The sequence below is a fragment of the Artemia franciscana genome, chromosome 8 (assembly GCF_032884065.1).
Source record: "Artemia franciscana chromosome 8, ASM3288406v1, whole genome shotgun sequence".
Taxonomy (NCBI): Eukaryota; Metazoa; Arthropoda; class Branchiopoda; order Anostraca; family Artemiidae; genus Artemia; species Artemia franciscana.
Window position 1 is genome coordinate 35,559,230 of NC_088870.1, and position 17,614 is coordinate 35,576,843.

At 37.2% G+C, this 17,614-nt stretch overlaps 1 protein-coding gene across 2 annotated transcripts in view; it reads left to right on the forward strand.

Annotated features, from left to right (window-relative positions):
* Nucleotides 1–2,690: 2,690 nt before the first annotated feature.
* The window catches only part of LOC136030352 (uncharacterized), a 110,297-nt gene continuing 95,373 nt past the window's right edge, over nt 2,691–17,614 (forward strand). The window contains exons 1-2 of one of the 2 annotated variants that reach the window (XM_065709271.1): nt 2,691–2,888; nt 14,362–14,497. In XM_065709271.1, coding sequence (XP_065565343.1) covers nt 2,807–2,888; nt 14,362–14,497 — 218 coding nt within the window. In that variant the 5' untranslated portion in view covers nt 2,691–2,806. The remainder of the gene's footprint in view (nt 2,889–14,361; nt 14,498–17,614) is intronic. The other variant, XM_065709270.1, reaches the window with a different exon arrangement.

Consider the following 17,614-nt stretch of genomic DNA (forward strand, 5'->3'; position numbering starts at 1 on the left):
CGTTCCAAAAAAACATCATATGCCTCGGGGCATAACTAGCAACCATTGCCCCTGGGCTCTGAGAGTTGTTTGCACCCTGAAATCATTGTTATACGTTCTTTGGACTATTTTTAAGAAAGCGGCTATCTCACAAGTTCGATCGGATGTGTTTGGAGAAAAGAGGGTGTCACGGAGGGGGGACTAGTTGCCCTCCGTCACTTTTAACTCTTAAAAATCTAGAACTTAACATTTTCAATCAAATGAGCTTCCTCTAAAGTTCACATGACTATCCCTTCCATAAAAACCTTATGTTCTCCTGGGGCATAGCTTACAACCCTTGCCCCGAGGACTGTGGGGGTTGACATCCTCAAAGACAGAATTACTGGAAATTTCAATTACGTTGAAAAATGATCATTTCAAAATTTTTATTTGATGTATTTAGAGAAATGAAGTAGGGGGCTGGTTGCCTTTTATCCCTTTCGACTGTTAAAAAGGGCATAAAATTTGCCCATTTTGAAGTTTCTACAACAAGTCCTTCTATACGAAGTGCCCTGGTATAAAAAAAAATAATAATACATTGTGCCCACATTGCTCTTTACTTAGGCAACGGTATTGCGCTGCTTATGATAGGGGCTTAAAACCTCTGTAGTTGGGATCTCTGATATCTTCAATTTTTTCAAATTTTGGTAAAATCACTTGCCGTTTTTTTGGGAACTTCAATCTCCCTCCCTTTTCGAAAATTAGGCAAATTTTCTCTTGCTCGTGGCTTTTGATGGCTTACATTAAGCTTAATGAATTTATATATTTGGAACAGGATACAAAACCAATTTTTATGCGTTAAACATTATAAAAAAAGTTATTTTTTAGGTTTTTTTTATCGCTTTTGATTCGAGTCGCTCCTTATTTACCGAATAGAGCATCAGTTAGATTTTTTTGCGAAAATTAGAAAAAGTTTGTTAATTTTTATAGCTTGTTCAATTCATAATGAATTAAGGAGTAGGCATAAGGAGTCATAAGGAGTAACATTATAACTCAAAACGGACAAAAATTATTACGTATATTAGGAGATTCAACCCCTCGTAAACACCTCGCTCTTTACGCTAAAGTCTAGATTTTGTTCCAATGCCTTAAGAATGATCCCTGAATCACAAAGGGCTTAATTAGAATAAATAGCTCTTTTGAAAGTACAAAAAAATTTAGAATAAAGATCAAGATATTGACGAGGGAGCGAACCTCCTCATATGCGTAATAATTTCTGTTTGTTTTAAGTGTTAATGTGGCTCATTACTTTCAGTTGAAAAAACTTTTTTTTCGATTTCTGGTCGTTTTTTAAATAATGCTGGGAAATCCGGCACCCCCTTCATGGAAAATTCCCTTCCCCCACGAAAAATTCCTTCCTGGAAAGATTCTCCCGTATCACCTTTCCCCCAGCCCCCACCAGAAATAATCCCCCCTGAAAACGTCCGCATACTTCCCAATAACCAATACTATATGCAAACAATGGGCAAAGTTCAAAAATTGCAGCCCTTCTCTCGGGGACTGTGGGGGATTAAGTCATCCTCAAAGACATAGTTATTAGATATTTTGACTACGCCGGACAAAATAGCTATCTCAAAATTTTGATCAGATGACTGTGGGAAAAAACATGCGTGGGAGGGGGCTAGTTGCCCTCCAATTTTTTGGTCACTTAAAAAGGGCACTAAAACTTTTATTTTCCGCTCAAAATGAGCCCTTTCTTGATATTCTAGGACCACTGGGTCGATACGATCACCACTGAGAAGAACAAAAGACAAAAAACATTAACAAATAAACACGGATCTGTGATTTTTCTTTTGACAAAAAAACAAAATTCCACATTTTTGCAGATAGGAGCTTGAAACCTCTACAGTAGGGTTCTCTGTTACACTGAATCTGATGGCGGGGTTTTCATTAAGATTCTATGACTTTTAGGGGGTGTTCCTTCTTTTTACGAGAATAAGGCAAATATTTTCAGGCTCGTAACTTTTGATGCGTAAAAGCAGAATTTACTGAAACTCATATATTTGAAAGCAGATTAAAATCTAATTCTTTTGCTGTATCTATTTGTATACAAATTCCATTGTTTAGAATTTCGGTTACTATTGAGCCGGGTCACTCTTTACATACAGTTCGTTACCACGAATTATTTGATTAAAAAATGTTATTTATACCGTTATTAAAAAGACGGAAAAAACACGAAAGCTCCTCCAAGTATATAGTCAAATGAAGAATAATTTTAGTAGCAATGTTTAAAAATACAAAAATTGAAACTCCTACCGTGATCGAGTCTGCTGTGTTGTCCCGTGGTGGGTGTATCTTTCGAGTTGTATGCCTTTGATTACCTACCCTGAGTAGCCTTCGTCGAGTCATTCGTGCTGAGTTGCATGTGTTAGGGCTTTTTTTTAACCATCAATAGTTATTATTTGAGGTTAGATGTCAAATTTTTCGTTCCAGACAGCACTGTTCTGATAACAGGGTAAGCTTCCGTGAAGTATGTATGGCTTAACCTAGTCTAGTATGGCTTAACCGTGATGACAAGGGAAGATGTATTCGTCAGATGATGAAAGTCTAAGTAACCTCTTTGATTTTTCCTACATTTAATTCACCTGGCTGGAAAGCCGGAAGCTTATACTTTTATGGTTTCTTTTAGCATGAGGCCAAGGAAAATTCACAACGAAGTGTGTTCAGTAAATCAATAAGTAGCCTACTGTATCATTCTTTCCTTATAATTTTAAGAAGTTGGTGGTTATTATAAACTATTTAATCGAAAGACGTTGATACAAGTGTGAAATTTAGTGCAAAGAAAGTTATGGACAACTTAAGTGGGGCAGTAGTAGGTAATGATTTGGAGGATATTTATCCCAGTACTGATGAAGAAGAAGTGGGTGAAGGTAATAAATCAGTTCATTTGACAAATAATACGTAGATTTTGATTGGAAATCGGGCGAAGTCACAAAATGTTGTCCCACTTTTCCTTTAAAATTGAGTATTGGTAGTCAGCATTGTATTATTGTTAATATCCTTGATAAATAATTTCCAAACAGTTCATGGTAACTAGCTGTTTGGATATGTCCGGCTCAATAGTAACCGAAATTCTAAAAAAAGGAATTTTGATACCAATAGTTACTTCAAAGAATCGTGTTTTTAGTCTGATTTTAAATATATAGGTTTCATCAAGTTTGGTTATACCCATCAAAAGTTACGAGCCTGAGAATACATGCCTTATTTTAGAAAATGGGGTAACATCCCCCTAAAAATCATAAAATCTTAAAAAATTACCACACCATCAGATTCAGCATATCAGAGAACTCTGTTGTAGAAAATTCAAGCTCCTATCTACAAAATGTGGAATTCTGTATTTTTTTGCCAGAAGACAGATCACGGATGTGTGTTTGTTTGTTTTAGTAGGGAGCGACATTAAAACTTAAACCGAACAGAAATTATTCCATATATGAAAGGGGATGTCCCCTCCTCAACGTCCCGCTCTTTACGCTAAAGTTTTTTTTTTTATTGTTTTAAAAAGTAGAACTGTGACAAAGAGTCAAACTTTAGCATGAACAGCAGGGCGTTGAGGAGGGGACATCCCCATTCATATATAATTTCTGTTCGTTTTAATACTTAATGTAGCTCCTTACTTTCAGTTGAACAAACCTTTTGTTTTATATTTAATTTTACATTTAAACCATAAGTGAGATATAAGAGAATAAGTCAAACAGTTCGTAGTAACGAACTGTAGTAAGGAGTGACCCGGCTCAATAGTAAATGAAACTATAAAAAACAGAATTTTGATGCTAAAAGATACATAAAAAAATCGAATTTTCATGCTGATTTTAAATATATAGAGGTCATCAAATTTAGTCTTTTTCATTAAAAGTTACGAGCCAGAGAAAATTTGTCGTATTTTGGAAAATAGGGGGCAATACCCCCTAAAAGTCATAAAATCTTAACGAAAATCACACCATCGCATTCAGCGTATCTGAGAACCCCGTTGCAAAAGTTTCAAGCTCCTATCCACAAAAATGTGGAACTTCGTATTTTTGCCAGAAGACCTGCGTGTTTATTTGTTTTTTTCCCCAGGGGTCATTGCATCGACCAATTGGTCCAAGAATGTCGCAAGAAGGCTCATTCTAACGGAAATGAAAAGATCTAGTGCCCTTTTTAAGTGACCAAAAAACTGGAGGGCACATAGACCCCCTCCCTCGCTCATTTTTTCCCAAAGTCAACGGATCAAAATTTTGAGATAGCCATTTTGTTCAGCATAGTCAAAAATCATAATAACTATGTCTTTGGGAATGACTTACTCCCCCACAATTCCCAGGGGAGTGGCTGAAAGTTACAAATTGTGACCAGTGTTTACATACAGTAATGGTTATTGGGAAGTGTACTGACGCTTTCAAGATGTTTTTTTTTGGGGGGGGGGGGGTGAGGGAAGTGGGTTAAGTGGGACGATCTTTTCTTTGAGGAATATACCATGGGGGAAGAGAAATTCAGTGAAGGGGGCACAGAATTTTCTAGCATTACTATTAAAAAAACAATGAAAAACAAACATGAAAAAGTTTTTTCAACTGAAAGTAAGGAGCAGCATTAAAACTTAAAACGAACAGAGATTATTACGCATATGAGGGGTTCTTCTCCTCCTAAATACCTTGCTCTTTACGCCAAAGTATTTTTAGTAATTTCAACTATTTATTCTACGGCCTTTCTGATTCAGAGGTCATTCTTTAAGAATTGGGACGAAACTTAAGCCTTAGTGTAAAGAGCGAGGTATTAACGAGGGGACAAACCCCCTCATATACATAATAAAAATATAAGAATATAGAAGTTGGTTACGTCAGTTAATTCTTAAGGTACGCATATTTTTTACTAGCAAAAACGTTCGTTAAAAATTAAAAGCCTAAGGGTAGCAAAGGATGATGACAAAAAAATGAGTTTTTGGAAACTCTCAGGAAAGGCAAGATTGGAATATTGCAAGTTTTTGGCTTTAAGAGTATCTTTTAGCTTTAAGTATTTGGGTGACAGAATCAAAGAGATTTCTGAGCAGTAAGCTTATGGCGCGTTAAGCAACAAGAGTTTTCCGGAAGGCTGAGCGGTTCTCATGCGAAAAGTTATATACCAGTAAAATCTGTCGCTACATATCTTTTTATCAAGTTTGTGAGGACCTGTATTTTTTTGTTTTGCAATGTTTCTTTTTTATTTAATAGAAATGGGCTTCCAAATGGAATTAAAGATTTATGTGTGTCTTCCATGAGCACCAGTAACGTTTAGAAGAGCAGAAATTATCATTTGCATGAGAGGGAGGGCTTCATAGCAATCCCAATCGCCCCTGTTTTTATGCTAAATGTTTATAGTGCTTTACTGAAAGGCTTTTTTATGGAGCCAATATAGTAAGAGGTTCATTGCAAGTGTTTATACCAGTTGCTTTTGTAGCACTTCAATTGAAAATGGTTTAGATTAAAAACATGCACATCAATAAGCCCTAAGTTTCTTGAACATCTTTAAGAATAGTTCTTACCCGTTTTCATTCTGTTAGAGCATTTGTTTTTGAAGTACTGGAGGGGAAGAGTGTAAATTTCTTATTGAAAAGAATGGGGATTGCGAAGCAACAACCCCTTCTTATGTCTGTTTGTTCTAAGTTGTAATGTTGGTCTTTAGTTTCCTTTAAAAAATGTCTAGTTTTGTGCACATATGTAATGCCACCTCCACGGTTATTCTAAATGTAAGAAAGGTTACCACCCCATCAGCTAATTTGCGTTAAAGTTAACTTTTGCATGACAGTGAATAAAGAAAAAAGCTCATTTAGTGTATTTGATTTTTCAATCAAAGTATCGCTTTCTTAAATAAACTATAGTTTCTAAGGGCGTATCTAGAACTTTTGTTAGGGATGGGAATACAAAACGAACTAAAAAAAGCATCAAATTTGTGTTTATTATATGTATTTTTGTTACATTTTTATGTGTCAGACAAAATTTCGGGGAGAGGGAGGGGTCAAACTCAGTAACTCATCCCCTGGATGTACCTTTGATTGTTTCCACAAAACGAGTGGAGATTTGACCCCCCCCCATAACATCACTATTGCACGATTCATCCTATATTCATTTACATATAAATTCGGTACTTGTTAAGTGTCTCCGCCCCACCCAAAAAGTGAAGTTAGGTTAATCCTAATAAAATACACCAAGATATGATTAAAATATAGTATTTTAGTAACAAAATTATGGAAACTACAGAATAAAATTATAGAAAACAGGCCGCCCAGAACGCATTAGGTTAAATACCTAACCTTTTTCTCAATTATTTGTTCTCAATTTTGGTAAAAATTTTGGCTACGGATTTTTTTGGGTGCTCAACTGACTGACCGTATTTCAAACAGTTGGCTGTGCGAAGTGTGGTTCAATTCCACTTTCTAGGGATATAATAAGAGAGGGTGAGATGGCTCGGGCATGTCTTTTGGACGAAGAATGACAAATTGTCAAAGATTCTCCTTTTTGGCTAAACAGAAAGCAGGTTGTCCGTGGTCGGGATGGGAGGATGTAAATGAAAATTGAAAAGAAATGGGAACTTCGTTCCCAAAGCTAATTATAACCAACTGCAGACAGACAAGCCGGTTTTTCTCAGATCATACAGATCAAAGTTCTTGAGTGTGGTCGAGTTGTTTAACAAGTACCATAATACTGCCGTTTTTTGAGAAAGAGACGTAAATCCAAAAACACAGTTTCGAGAAAACTGGGTTTAAAAATTCCAGAAACTTCACTTCACTGGAGAGCAAATAAGCCTGTAGTAAAGGCTTTTAAACTTAATTTGGGGCTTTTTATATTGCAGAAGTGGATAGGCAGCTTTTCAAGTATTCCCGAACTTAGGAAGTTGTGCATTTGGTTTTTATGTTTCTTTCACTAGAAACTTGAAAAACAAACGAAAATTGGATATACGTCTCTTCAGTTTTCTCGTCAGTTAGATATAAGTCTTTTACCTTATATGGTCAGTTGGCTATATGTCTGTTCACGCGAATATGGCAAGGCTGGATATACACCAAGTTGCTGAAGAGCTAAGTCATGGGCAATGTATTCATTTCAGGTAAAAAATATAAAAAAAACAAAGAAAGTGCACGCTAGTTGATTGACCCCAAGAAGTCTTTATTCCCTGTTGACGTTGGTATATTTTGCAAAAACTCACGGTCGACTCAATTTGCCATCAAGGGAGCTAGCCTCTCAAGTATGACGGGACGTTTCTCACTCTGTACACCTCTTGGCTTTGACATCATCGAGGGGAAAAGCTGACAATCAAACTATAACTGTAGGAAATTCTACTCTTGAGGAAGGCCATCCAAGTCCATTTTCACGGACATGGTTTGTTTGCCTCTGACAAAAGAAACTTGCACAATATCAACTAAGTTATATGGCATTTTTTCATGTTTCTTCCTGATTTCCACAATCTGAAATCTCCAAAGCACATTTTCAGGATTTCATTTTTTCCCCAGGCTTGGAAAATCAGCTCTTTTAGGCTCTGGAAAGAGTATACGGCTTTGGTGCGACGAATCTTTGACTCGATGTTGGCATGGACTCTGTCCGCACTCATATGACTTTGGCCTTTTGTCAAGTAACGAAGATCAATTTGGTCGATCGTGCTTTCTGAGGCGTAGATAATCTGAACCAAAGCATTGTAGAGTGTCCAATTCTTGTTTTGGGCGGTACAGTTGTCACAGTACAGTATGATGTCTTCCACTCCAAGAGCAGCCGGAACTTCAATGAATTTGTGAAGAGCACTTGCAATGTTATCCGCATTTCTTCCAGAAATTGCCTTGTGCCAAGTCAAACAATACGAGGGACAAGTCGGGTTCCTTGTCCCAACTGGTGCAAAGGTCTCCTCAGTCTGTCGGTCCCTGTTTTGCTACTTTAGGCACTTCCATATAAGCTAGGACAATGAAATTTGGCAGGCATATCAAGGATCACACCAGATTAAATTAGAAATAGTCTTTTCCCTGATTTGATCATCTGGGGGGTGGGGGGTGGTAGGACGATTAATTCGGAAAAATTAGAAAAAATGATTTATTTTTAATTTACGAATGGGTGATCGGATCTTCATGAAATTAAGTATTTAGAAGGATATTGTGTCTCAAAGCTCTCATTTTAAATCCCCACCGGATCTGGTAACATTGGTAGGAGTTGAAGGGGGAACCTAAAATCTTAAAAAAGTATAGAGTGGAGGGATCAGGATGAAACAGGGTGGGACAAATAAGCACAAGTTCTAAACACCTAATTGACATAACCAGAACGGATTCGCTCTCTTTGGAGGAGTTGGGGGGTGGGTTAGTTGTAAAAAATTAGAAAAATGAGGTATTTTTAACTTACGAAGGAGTGATCAGATCTTAGTGAAATTTCATATTTAGAAGGACCTTGTAACTCAGATCTCTGATTTTGAATCCTGACCGGATCCAGTGTCATTGGGGGGAGTTGGAGGTGGGGACCAAAAATCCTGGAAAACGCTTAGAGTGGAGAGATCAGGATGAAAATTGGTGGGAAGAATAAGCAGAAGTCTTAGATACGTGATTAACATAACCGGACTGAATCCACTCTCTTTGGGAGAGTTGGAGGGAGTGTTAATTCGGAAAAATTAGAAAAAATGAGGTATTTTTAACTTAAGAACGGGTGATGGGATCTTAATGAAATTTAATTTTTAGAAGGATATTGTGTCTCAGAGCTCTTATTTTAAATCCCGGCCTGATCCGGTGACATTGGGCAGTTGGAGAGGGAACCTAAAATCTTGGAAAACGCTTAGAGTGGAAGGATCGGGATTAAACTTGGTGGTAAAAATAAGCATAAGTCCTAGATACGTGATTGACATTTTTGGAACGAATTTACTCTCTTTGGAGGAGTTGGGGGGAGGGTTAATTCGGAAAAATTAGAAAAAAGAGGTATTTTTAACTTACGAAGGAATGATCGAATCTTAATGAAATTTCATATTTAGAAGGACCTCGTAACTCAGATCTCTTATTTTAAATCCCGATCGGACCCAGCGTCCTTGGGGGGATTTGGGAGGACCGGGAAATCTTGGAAAACGCTTAAACAGAGAGATCAGGATGAAACTTGGTGGGAAGAATAAGCAGAAGTTCTAGACACGTGATTGACAAAACTGGACTCAATCCGCTCTCTCTAGGGGAGTTGGAGGGGGTGTAATTTCGGAAAAATTAGAAAAAATGAGGTATTTTTAACTTACGAACGGGTGATCGGATCTTAATGAAGTTTGATATTTAGAAGGATCTCGTAACTCATATCTTTTATTTTAAATCCCTACAGGATTGGGTGTCATTGGGGGGAATTGGGGGGGGGGGACTGAAAATCTTGAAAAACACTTAGAGTGGAGAGATCAGGATGAAACTTGGTTGGTAGAATTGAAACTTGGTTGGCAAATTCCGTAGATGCGTGATTGATGTAATCAGACTGGATACACTCTCTCTGGTGGAGTTGGGGGTCCAGTGCTTTGGCGAGTTCGGTGCTTCTGGACGTGCTAGGACAATGAACATTGGTAGGCGTGTCAGGGACCTGCATACATTGACTTGAATAAGTCATTTTGCTCGATTTGACCATCTGGGTGGGGGGGTGTCTGAAGGGAGAGGGAAAATTAGAAAAAGGAGGTATTTTTAACTTACGAGTGGGTAATCGGATCTTAAGTAATTTTGATATTTAGAAGGACCTCGTGTCTCAGAGCTTTTATTTTAAATCCCGACCAGCATTAAGCCTCTGATTTTCTTTTTAAATTAATCTATTGATTCTTAGAATTTTGCAAGAGCTCATGCCATATGAGCTCTTGGGCATTTGCTCTTCCGACCTCGTCACAAGTGCTTTACGAGCTCTTAGCTCTTGTTTGTGTGAGCAAGGTGATAGAACTGACACGATATACAAAAAAACTAGTTTTTCGTCGATCTAGAATTTGTTCAGCTTTTTTTTTCTCTACAACATGGTGTAAAGATCATCTCTGTTGCAATTTGTTTGGGGTCAAACTCTAGCTTGCCTGCACTATAAATTCTTCCAAATGAAGGGAAGGGAAAGGTTAAATCTATATTCATCCGAATGTTCATCGAATTGTTCTGAATCGCCTCTCATGGAAAGTTTGAAACCCTGAAACACTTTTTAAGGCCAAAAATAAACCCACTACAGCATACATAAAAAGATGCAATTGCTGCCATCCAAATAGGTGGTGCACAACTATGCAAAACTCTATAGTCATAAATTTTATTAGACAAATGGTCTGTAATAACGGTGCATTTTCATTGACTGCCTCCATGTTTAGGCACAGGTGGTAAACCATGTCCCAACATTGTCCCTGATTTCATATTTCATCTTTTCAAGATCTGTTCTGAGATTTTTTTCTCGATGGCATTTTGGTCCTGCTTGGGCCAAAATTGCTCGTTTGTAGGACAAAATACAAAAATTGGCTCTTTTCTGTCGCGTGGCTACTTTTGTTACTTAAATGGGTGGTAGTGTATTTAAATTGTCGGTCCTTGAGCCCTCCTTTAATAGTCTAGGACCGCTGGTTCGGTACAATAAACATTGAAAAAACAGTCATGGCCAAAATTGCTCTTTTGAGGGGTAAAATGCTAGAGTCAGTACTTTACAGTTGTATGACCTCTTTGAATCTAACTTGAATAGTTAGGAACATATTAACAAGTTTGGTCGCATGAGCCCTCCTTTTATAGTATATGGTTGCGACTTCGATTTATCACTTGGAAAACAACAACAACCAACAAACGTTGCATGACTATAGTTCTCTTGAAAAATAAGTTTTGTGTTTTAGCAGGTAATACCCTTAAGGTCCATGTTGAATATAAATGTAAAATTTTCTGAAGATTTCACCACTTTTTGTTGGTGGTCAGCACCTTCTTCTAAAATTCTGCAAATGTACAAATACTAATTACTTTCAATGAGCAAATCAAAGGCTTTCTTAAGTGTAAGGGAAGCTACCACTTATCCTCTTAATCCCTGTTTACTACATTTAAGATTAATTTTTCAGAACAATGCTACAAAAATGATAAGCATTCCTGAAAACTTGGACCCGTTAAAATATTTTTCAGTCGGGTGGGGAGGGGTCTGAATTGTCAGAAGTAAATTTTAAAGTTATAATTTTTACTTTATCTTGAGAAACTCATCGAACAAATTTCTTAAGGAATACCCACATTCCCTATTTCTTCTGCCCAAGCATTTAAGCATATAAATATAATATTTTATTACAGTTAAAACTAGTTCTTGAATAAGATGGGAGCTGTCAACCTGCAGTACCCATATTAATGGTGTAATCCAAAGATATTCCTCAGACTAATGGGGAAACTGGAAGAAAATCCCTCATCTCCTCATTCTTTTTTAATCTGAAGTCTCATTGATAGATTATTGATAAACTCAGATGCTGAGCTTGAATGTGCCTCAGCATCCAAATGTACTTTTTGAGGCCTGAGGAAACCCTCGCATCCCATAGAAGAATCCACCAAGCCTCACTCCTAATTGTTGATGCACAAATATACACTAATGTGAATAATTTTATGATGCCTCAAATGAATAAAATCTGTTAAATGAAGCTTAAGAACAATTACTAAAATTGACCGTTTATTGTGTATGCACTGCGTTAATATTAAGGAGCAACTACGTCACCATGCAGTTTTAAGGCCTCTGAAAATGGAAAAATGAATAAATAGCTTTTCATTAGCTCTAAATCGATTAGCTATCTAAAAATTTTCATGTGAATGTCCTTTGACCCTCTTTAAGCAAAAACTGTTGTTTTTGGTCACAAGACGGTAGAGAATACAAATTTGTTGATGCATGGAATATTTTGCTACTCGGAAACACCACTAGAATGAGCATTTTTCACTTAAATGATGCCTCTGTTAATAATCTAGGAGGTTTATTGGTTCGCACTATTCGCTGCTGAAGAAAATAACAAATAAACGCGTCTCCTTCACGGAAAAACTTGGAATTCTCCATTTATTTATATAGGGGCAACAAATCCCTGCTAAATGATTATCTGAAATACTGACTTTGAAGGTATTACTTCAACCAAAATCACTCCCCTCTTCTTGTGGGTGCTTATTTTTTCTCAAAATTAACTATTTTTTTTATCCAGGTTGTCACAATAACATAGATAGCATATGTTAGGGATAGAGTGGGGCATTGCTTTTTATTTTCACGCAAAGTTGAGGAGGTGTAAAACCAAATCAAAATATACTATATGTCCAGATTGTCAAAAGTACGTACATATTTGAGAATTGTAAAAACACATCACATGCAGAGTAAGCCAAAATCTGGATCATTAACAAGAAAAATTGAAAAGATTTAAAATTATGTTTCGTCAACCGATGAAAAAGATTATGTCAATTAAAAATTAAACAAAATCAATTTTCAAAACTTCTTCCACAAAAGAAATTTTTCAAATAAATGGGATGAGCTACATTAGACCAAAGACGAGGAGAAATAAAGTCAAATAATTTGTAGAGCGTAAAACCTCCATTAATTACCATCAATAAATAAATGATACCCAAAACGAGCAGAAGTTACTATCAATAACCGAGTCAAACTAAAAACAAGTGGAAAATAAGAGAAGTAGGGCTGATGGCCTCTATGCCTTTTAAACACCAGAACATAATTAGTATTTAACTGAATGTTTTTTAATATTTCCCTTTTTCTGACTTTAAAAACTCCAAAATTATTAAGACTTTTAGGATTGAATATCAGCATTTAATAAACTGTCCATCCAAATGCATTTGTTTCTTAACTAATCTTAGTTATGATGATGATTTTCTCTTTTTCTTTTTTTTTTTTTTGATATTATGAGAAACAAAGCACTATTTTTGAGATAAGGACTGTTTTCAATAAGTCTAAGAATTAAGATTAGAATTTTGGAAGCTACGGTGATGACAGTTGTCAAGCATGGTTCTGAAACGTGGGTGCTTCGGAAGACGAAGGCACATTTGTTAGATGTTTTCCAGAGTCTTAGATAGTCATTTGACCGACTGCATTTAAACTATGCGAAAAGTATGGCTCTGTTCCGCTTTCTGGGGCTATAACAAGAAAAAGATTGAGATTGCTTTGGAGACGTTTTGCGGATGAAGCATGAAGGAATGCCAAAAATCATCCTTATCGACAATCCATCTAGGGCCAAATGAAAATTGACTTGCCCGAATAAATATATACAGCTTTAAATATATAGTTTATATATACAGCTTTAAAGACATACAGGTTAGTACTGGTAATAAATTATGGAGGAGTCCCTTGTCTGGAGTGGTAAAAGCAATATTTGAGGACTATGGGCTTCTGCTCTATACCCCAAAAGCTTCCCTAATATTCCACTTTAAAGGAAGGTCATTACTATTAGATCTATGTCGCATTATTTGGTAGCATATCTTTAGCATCATTTTATTTGGTTGCCATATGGCTAAGAATGTGCTAGATATTGAGCACATTTCCCTTGCTCCTTAGCTTAAAAGCTAGTTTTTGAATAAGATCTAAAATTGGGACGCCAGACAAAGTCTCATGTTCTTTATTTGAGTTATATGAAGCTGATAAGCTATTTGCGATACATATTTCATTAGTTTTGCGAAGCAAATTTCAAAACTGTAATTTGGCAAACGGAAAAAGGTGAAAAAGGTCGTCCACGTTGAAATATAGGAACCTTAGAATCTACAGGAAAATAATATACAGAAACTTCCACCAAGAGCATAAATCCTAAGGCAACTCTACAGCTTATAGCATTTTTTTTTATATTGGCCTATCCAATCATGATAAGAAAGGGTGCAATGTGTTTAATGCCTCAAAACCAAAACTGTGGTTCCGAAAACTGTAGTCTGCTGGTTCTGAAAATCAAGTGCCACTAAATTTTCTCATCAGAATGCTTGCCCCTTTTTCCCCTTGCGTGTGAAATTCAAAAAAGATAATAAGTATGTGTTAAAGCAGATCATGGAAAGTCTGAAGCTTATATGAAGTTTGTTCCTGAAAGCATACAAGTTTTGGTTTGCACCTACATTCATACGAATTTTCCTTCGTCAAAGTATTTAATGATTTTGCACGGACAATGCTTCTCTTTTATTTATTTCAATCCGATAGTTCGTCACATTCTCAGCTTGAAGGAATGGCTCACCGAAAAGATTAAGATTACTTTGGAGTTTTTCCAGCATTATGCCCAAGGCATGATCCCGTAACCACGCGTTCCATTCTATAGAATCAGAATATATACGAAAAGTCTTCACTCGTATATTTAACTTGGTGTAACAGGCAAACGTGACTCAAATAAAATTGAACGTAGTAACTCGATGAACACTAAATCAAATGTTAATCAAGGATAGTCTTGATTTTCAATGAGGTCTGAATAAAATATAAATAATTTTAGCTGGCGAAGAACAAAATGCTCATGGTAATAGTCTCAAGAGTATTCGATCAGGAAGAACTCCGAACACAACTGCAATCAGTTTGAATCGTGGCTCAAATGGGTTCGGATTTTCAGTTTCGTCGACTAAACCACCAAGGTAAAATTATAATTCCCTTTTTAGGCATATCATTCTAAAGATATAGTAGACATCTTTTTAACTTTTATAATAAAAAACAGAAATCAGATAGCAAAAAATTAAATATAACTTGAATATAAAAGAACTATAATAGAAAAAACAAGAGCTAAGAGCTCATACGGCACTTGTGACGAGGCGAGAAGAGCTAAGAGCCAAGAGATCATATGGTATGAGCTCTAACAAAATTCTATGAATCAATAGATTGATTTAAAAAGGAAAATAAGAGGCTTAATGCCGGTCAAGATTTAAAATAAGAGCTCTGAGTCACAAAGTCCTTCTAAATATCAAAATTCATTAAGATCCAATCACCCACTCGTAAGTCATAAATACCTAATTTTTTCTAATTTTCCCTCTCCCTTTTGCCCCCCAGATGGTCGAATCTGGGAAAACGACTAGATCAAGTCAAATTGTGCAGCTCCCTGACACGCCTACCAATTTTCATCGCCCTAGCACGTCCAGAAGCACCGAACTCGCCAAATCACTGAACCCCTCCCCCCAACTCCCCCAAAGAGAGCGAATCCAGTACGATTCTGTCAATCACGTATCAAGGACATTTGTTTATTCTATCCACAAAGCTTCATCCCGATTCCTACACTCCGAGTGTTTTTCCAAGATTTCCCCCTCCAAATCCCCACAATGTCAAAAGATCTGGTCGGGATTTGAAATAAGAGCTCTGAGACATGAATTCCTTCTAAAAATCAAATTTCATTACGATCCGATCATCTATTCGTAAGATATAAATACTCCAATTTTCATGTTTTCCAAGAATTCCGGTTCCCCCCTCCAACTCCCCCGAATGTCACAGGATCTGGTCGGAATTTGAAATTAGAACTTTAAAGCACAAGATCCTTCTAATTATCAAATTTCATTAAGATCTGGTCACCCTTTCGTAAGTTACAAATACCTCAATTTTCAAAATTACCCCCCCCCCAATTCCACCAAAGAGAGCAGATCCGGTCCAGTTATATCAGTCACGTATCTTAGACAGCTTTCTATTCTTCCCATCCAGTTTCATCCTGATCTCACCGCTTTAAGTATTTTCTAAGATTTCCGGTCCCCCTAACTGCCCCCCCCCAATTACGCTTGATCCGGTTGAGATTTAAAATAAGATATCGGAGTTACGAGGTCCTTCTAAATATGAAGTTTCATGAAGATCCGATCACTCCTTCGTAAGTTAAAAATACGTCATTTTTCTTATTTTTCAGAATTACCCCCCCCCCCCCCGCAATTGAGCGGATCCGTTCCAATTATGTAAATCACGTATGCAAGACTTCTGCCTATTTTTCCAACCAAGTTTTATCCCAATCCCTCCAATCTATGCGTTTCCCATCATTTTAGGTTTCCCCACCCCAAATTTCCCCCAATGTCACCAGATCCGGTCAGGATTTAAAATAAGAACTTTGAGACACGATATCCTTCTAAAAATCAAATTTCATGGAGATCCAATCACCCGTTCGTAAGTTAAAAATACCTCATTTTTTCAAATTTTTCAGAATTAACCCCCCCCCCCCCCCAACTACCCCAAAGAGAGCGGATGCGTTCTGGTTATGTCAATCATGTATCTAGGACTCGTGTTTTTTTTTCACCAAGTTTCATCCCGATCCCTCCACTCTAAGTGTTTTCCAATTTTTAGGTTTCTCCCTCCCAACCCCCCCCACCCAATGTCACCAGATCCAGTCGGGTTTAAAATAAGAGCTCTGAGCCACGATATCCTTCTAAATATCAAATTTCATTGAGATCCGATCACCCGTTCGTAAGTTAAAAATACCTCTTTTTTCAGAAATACCCCCCCCCAACTACCCAAAAGAGAGCGGATCCATTCCGTTTATGTCAATCATCTATCTAGGACTTGTGTTTATTTTTCCCACCATGTTTCATCCCAATCCCTCCACTCTAAGTGTTTTCCAAGTTTTAGGTTTCCCCCTCCCAACTCCCCGCCCCCATCACTAGATCCGGTCGGGATTTAAAATAAGAGCTCTAAGAAACGATATCCTTCTAAACATCAAATTTCATTGAGATCCGATCACCCGTTCGTAAGTTGAAAATACCTCATTTTTCTAATTTTTAAGAATTACTCCCCCCCCCAACTACCCCAAAGAGAGCAAATCAGTTCCGATTATGTCAATCATGTATCTGGGACTTGCGCTTATTTTTCCCATCGAGTTCCATCCCGATCCCTCCACTCTAAGTGTTTTCCAAGATTTTAGGTTTCCCCCCTCCAACTCCCCCCAATGTCATCAGACCCAGTCGGGATTTAAAATAAGAGCTCTGAGACACAATATCATTCCAAACATCAAATTTCATTAAGATCCAATCACCCGCTCATAAGTTAAAAATACTTCATTTTTTCTATTTTTTCCGAATTAATCGGCTCCTACTCCCCCCCCCCCAGATGGTCAAATCGGGAAAACGACTATTTCTAATTTAATCTGGTACGGTCCCTGATACGCTTGCCAAATTTCATCGTCCTAGCTTACCTGGAAGTGCCTAAAGTAGCAAAACCGGGACTTTAGGTTTTCCCCCTCCAACTCCCCTCAATGTCATCAGATCCGGTCGGGATTTAAAGTAAGAGCCCTGAGACACAATATCATTCCAAACATCAAATTTCATTAAGATTCAATCACCCGCTGATAAGTTAAAAATACTTCTTTTTTTCTATTTTCTGTGAATTAACCGGGCCCCCACTCCCCCCCAGATAGTCAAATCGGGAAAACGACTATTTCTAATTTAATCTGTTCCGGTCCCTGATACGCTTGCCAAATTTCATCGTCCTGGCTTACCTGGAAGTGCCTAAAGTAGCAAAACCGGGACCGACAGACAGACCGACAGACCGACAGAATTGGCGACTGCTATATGTCACTTGGTTAATACCAAGTGCCATAAAAATTGAATGTAATAGAACTCCGAACACAACTGCAATAAGTTTGAATCGTGGCTCAAATGGGTTCGGATTTTCAGTTTCGTCGACTAAAACATCAGGGTAAAATTATAAGTCCCGTTTTATGCATATTTTTCTTAAGATATAGTGGATATCTTTTTTAATTTTTTACAAAAAAACAGAAATCAGATAGCAAAAAA